At 31.8% G+C, this 5235-nt stretch overlaps 1 protein-coding gene across 1 annotated transcript; it reads right to left on the reverse strand.

Annotated features, from left to right (window-relative positions):
• Positions 1–3250: 3250 nt before the first annotated feature.
• Positions 3251–4120, reverse strand: LOC145067821 (uncharacterized). The gene is made up of 4 exons (XM_079014861.1): positions 4005–4120; positions 3749–3912; positions 3524–3658; positions 3251–3363 (listed from the first exon to the last, which is right to left on the reverse strand). Exons 1-4 carry the CDS (start codon positions 4118–4120, stop codon positions 3251–3253), a joined length of 528 nt encoding a protein of 175 aa, XP_078870987.1.
• Positions 4121–5235: the final 1115 nt, after the last annotated feature.

Raw genomic sequence — 5235 nt, forward strand, 5'->3', positions numbered from 1 at the left:
AAATTTTTCCTAATCATTGTTATATTTTAGATAAAGCTGTATATGGGTTAAAAGAACCACCAATAACATGTTATGCAACTCTTACCACATTCTTAAAACAATAAAAATTTAAATAAGGATCAGTTGATCCCACACTATTTTGAAAGAAAGTTGGGGATCATCTTATGCTTGTTCAAATGTATGTTGATGATATTATTTTTGGCTCAACTGACATTGCTCTGTTTAGAGATTTCGAAAATTTGATGAAAAGTCAATTCGAGATGAGCATGATGGGAAAAATAAACAATTTTCTATGATTGAACATTCGTCAAAGCAGAGAAGAAATCTTTATCAATCAAGAAAATATATAAATAATCTGCTTGAAAATTTTGGCTTGACGAATAGCACGAAATTACGAGTACCAATGGTAGTTGGAACAAGGCTAACACCTTATTTAAACAAGCCTGTTGTTGATCTTACTTTATACAAAAGCATGATAGGTCGTTACTTTAATTTACGACAAGTTGTCCTGACATTATGTTTTCTGTTTGTAATTGTGCCAGATATCAATCGAATCCAAGAGAACCACACTTAACAGCAGTGAAGATTATTTTTCGTTATCTCAAAGGTTCAATTTCCTTAGGATTATGGTATCCTTCGAAATCTAGATTCTGCATACAAGCATTTTCGGATGCTGATTTAGGAGGCTGCAATCTCGATAGAAAAAGCACAAGTGGCGTATGTCAATTACTAGATGGGAAGTTAGTAAGCTCGCAATCGAAAAAGCAAACATGTGTTTCGATTTCCACAGTAGAAGCAAAGTATGTTGCTGCTACAGCTTGTACTTCATAAATCATATGGATTCAAAGGCAATTGCATGATTATGAAATCAACATGAAGAAAATTCTGTTATATTGTGATTCACAAAGTGCTATACGCATTTGTCACAATCCTGTGCAACATTCGAAAACCAAGCATATTGCTCTACGTTATCACTTTATAAAAGATCATGTTGAGGAGGGCAATATCGAAATTCACTTAGTGAAAACCACTGATCAACTTGCTGATATTTTCACGAAGCCATTGGATGAAAAATCATTTGTATGATTTTTGGGAGGTCTAGGAATGAATGAAGGCAATTCAGTTCCCGGGTTGATTCGAAAGAATAACAAAAAGATGCATATGTAATGATTCAGAGGTGCTGAATGGTCAAATAACGAAAATTGCCAGTCATTCAGTGTTACTGTTCACGTTCAGCTCTTCGACACACTTCGATTTCGACATTTTGTACACACCACTTAATCGCAAACTTTCGTGAGTTTTGTACATAATTTTTTTTATTAGTAGTTTGTTTCGAAAAATTCAAAAAGAACAAAAAGATTTTCCTTTTGTTGTGTCTTTAAATTTTTGAAAAATGAAAAAGAACAAAAAGATTTTGTTTTTGTTTTGTCTTTCAATTTTCAGTAAATCAAAAAGAACAAAAAGATTTTTTTTGTTTTGTCTTTCAGTTTTCGAAAATGAAGAAGAACAAAAAGATTTTGTTTTTGTTTTGTCTTTCAATTTTCGAAAAATCAAAAAGAACAAAAAGATTTTATTTTTGTTTTGTCTTTTAAATTTCGAAAAATCAAAAACTTCAAAAAGATTTTTTTTGGTGTTTGTATTCTATTTTCTTAATGAAACTTTTGGCAAAGATCATCAATGGTTCATGCTTGCAGTTCTAGGGTCAGGTATATTATTCGAAAAGCTTTTGTACTAGTTAGGTTGTCCGTAGAAGCGTGCTGCAGCACATTGACCTAAGCCTCCCTTGACTCAATGTGTGTTTGTAAAGCCTTAATGAAGTTTTCATTACGAAAATTTCTTCCTAATAAGGCTATCTTCATATTAGTCCATGAGCTACCTTACTCTTCTCAAATGAGTTAAGAGTTTACTGCTTTGTCCAAACATAGCAGAGGTACTCTTGTTTAAAAACTTTCATCTTTTTACTCCTAAATTTCTTACACGTTCACACACAATGACATATGTCCAAGAGATTTTTGGTAACACTACAAGAAAAACGCGAGTTTGCTAGGGAAGATCGCTATCGAACGTATTTTCGTTGTTAATCTGTAATGGATCGTCCTATAGAATGTCGTTCCATAGCAATGTTGCTACCACATTGTCTACGGATTTTATTTCTGGTAGCGAGAATGGGACTTGCTAGGGAAAATGCTACCGACTCCATATCTGTTGGTATTATGCTACCGATAGTTCTATGGAACAAAAAATCGTAGCAATTTTCCAACAACATTTGTTACGAAATCACTTTCCGTTGTACTGTAGTTATGGAATTCATTATCGTGGTTACTATGCGACGGAGCTTGTGACGGAAACAAATTCCATAGTTTAATTGCTATGGAAGTACCACTCGTAGGTATTTGCTAGGGAATTCTACTATGGAATATGATTTTGTTTGCTTGTTTTGTTATGGAACAAAACGTGTAGCTAATTTGTGACGACATTTGTTGGGATGTTGTATGCTTAATTAATCTTCTTATACTATGGATGAACTATTATAATGATCAATGGAATTTGTAAGATATGGTTTGAATGAAATTTTTTTGAATTGGTAATATGTGTCATAAGCTATTGGCTAAAAAACGAAAAAATGAATTTTAAAGTTGATATGGTTGGCAAGCGGACTCGAACTTAAGCTTGTGCTAGGAAAGGGCGCGGTTAAGCTAGTTGTGCTAATCACGTTGTGTATAGTTTCTTGAAAACATAGTATATAATGAATAATTAACAACGAATTCATTACAAACTTATTTTTAATTACATTCACCGGGCATGTTAAAGTATATAATCTATGTAGATTATTTTTCCTTAATAACAAATTCATTACAAACTTATTTTTAATTACATTAACTATACTTCATCACAAAAATAACATGGGTTTTACGTATACTTCATCCTACTCAAGCAACATAGCAACCAAAAATAACTAAAATGCCCTTTTAACAGAATAATTTAAACACAAAACCAAAATAAAATTATAGTAGTACTATACAACGTCATATACATTACAATAAAAACATTAATATTCAATGTCCAATCTAACTATTATTAACCATTAATTTTTTTAAGAAATATACAAAACCTACCATACTCTACATACCAACGACAAACCGTGCAATATCTTTGTCGATCCTCATCCTCTTCATGACTTATTGCAAATGCACCTTTAACAGAATGACGTGGGTCTTCACATTGGAATGTGATGTTATTCATTGTAAGTCTATGAAACAACATCAACAGCCCGCAACAACTCTTTGGCACTATCAACAACAGCCGTGTACTCCCCATCATCCGAAATTGCCCAGCCAATATAGGCGTCAAGTAATTGTAAACCTACACATTAACATATCCACCAATTAATCCAATGTATCATTTTCAATACAACAGTAAATAATATACAACACAACACAACTAAATACTAACCCCAAATTAGAAACATGCCTTAATTAACTATATACATAATTTAATTTACATATATACCATATATACATACCTTCATCACATTGATGAGGCCCTCTTGAAATGTAGACCATTCCAAGAAAATAAATTGCCTCAAGATGATCTTCATTTGCTGCTTCTCTCAACAAAGACAATCCTAAATCAAAATTGTCATAATAAAAGCATTCATCTTGTTGACATAATAACAATATCAATATATAATATCATTGACACAACATTACTAAATGGTATAAATTACATATAATTAATGAAAACACACATAAAATTCCTTGTCTGAACATGGCTTCAATGTTATTATGCAATGCACATGTGCATATAAATGAATCAGCATTCTGATTTTTGGGACTCATTCCTTCAATCATGTCCACGCATGCTGTTCTGAACACTTGAGGATCATCCCCGACTTCATATATCTTCTTTGAACTTAAAAAATTTAAATAGATAGTAAATAACAAATGAATAGAGTTGTACTTCATCAAATATACATTCATTAGTTGATGTTTATTGAGAATTACCAAAGTCTTGCAGAGACAATGTCTTTTGTAGATTCTGACCCTAATACTACAAATATCCGACTCAAAATCTCTAATGGGAGATCATTTAACGAACGGCGACTTCTAGTATTCGACATTCTACTTACAAAATAGACATTGGAGTAGTTGATTTCAATTCATTTTTAAAAAATAAGCGTAACTATGAAAAACAGTGTAATAGGGTATGGAAAAAAAAACTTACTTTATGATGATCTGGTCGTGAGGAGTACAGGAGTGTCTATTATCGGAGAAAATCGATTTTAATAACGATTACCCTTCGACGATTTGGGAGTTTCAGTGTTTGTATGGAGATTTATCGTCTGAAAAACTTGAGACGTTCTGAATGGTTGAAAAACTGATAACGCTGGTGTGACGTCAGAGGTATGATGGCGCCCTAACGCTTTAGAGTGAAAAAAGACCAAAATGCCCTTGAAATCATTCCAAATATGTGAATACTAAGGATATTTGTGTCAAAACACATTATTCAAATATTATAACCTTTTATAGGTAATAGTGGAATTTTGATTGTTTAAATGGAATGGTAATTTTGATTGTTGAAATGGAAAAAAAATTAACATATATATCATAATCTATAATGTAATACACTAGTGTGTGTGTGTGTGTGTATATATATATATATATATATATATATATATTAAAGCACAAAAGAGTTAGCAATAGGAACTTTTTGGGCATTAAGATTTTTGCCACATTTTTTTGGTAACTTTGACACTTTTGGCCATTGGAAACAATACTTTTATATTTTGGTAAAAAAAACACAAAAAAACTTTAGATTTTTGCCATAATTTTTTAGCCACTTTGACAATTTTAGTCCTTATTGTAAAAAATTATACATTTGGCACAATATACAAGAAAACCATTTAGGTTTTTTTCCACATTTCTTTAGCAACTTTCATACTCTTGGTCTTCATAGTCAATAGTTTTACATTTCGACATAAAAAACACAAAAAAGAAACATCCCGGGGCGAAGCCCGGCCTTTCTTCCTAGTTTACATTTATGTATTGATATTAAACGAAATTACAAATTAACTTCTTCTAAAAAAACATTAAACCCAAAAATATCTAGTCATTATCTTCTTCCTACTCTTCTTCTTCATCCTCTTCTTCTTCATTGCTCGATGTACTATACTCATAAATACCCTCGCTGTCAGGAATACCATCATTGTCGTCCACATGAATTTCACCTTCTTCA

The sequence above is a fragment of the Lactuca serriola genome, chromosome 8, assembly GCF_051521515.1.
Source record: "Lactuca serriola cultivar US96UC23 chromosome 8, Lser_US96UC23_V15, whole genome shotgun sequence".
NCBI lineage: Eukaryota > Viridiplantae > Streptophyta > Magnoliopsida > Asterales > Asteraceae > Lactuca > Lactuca serriola.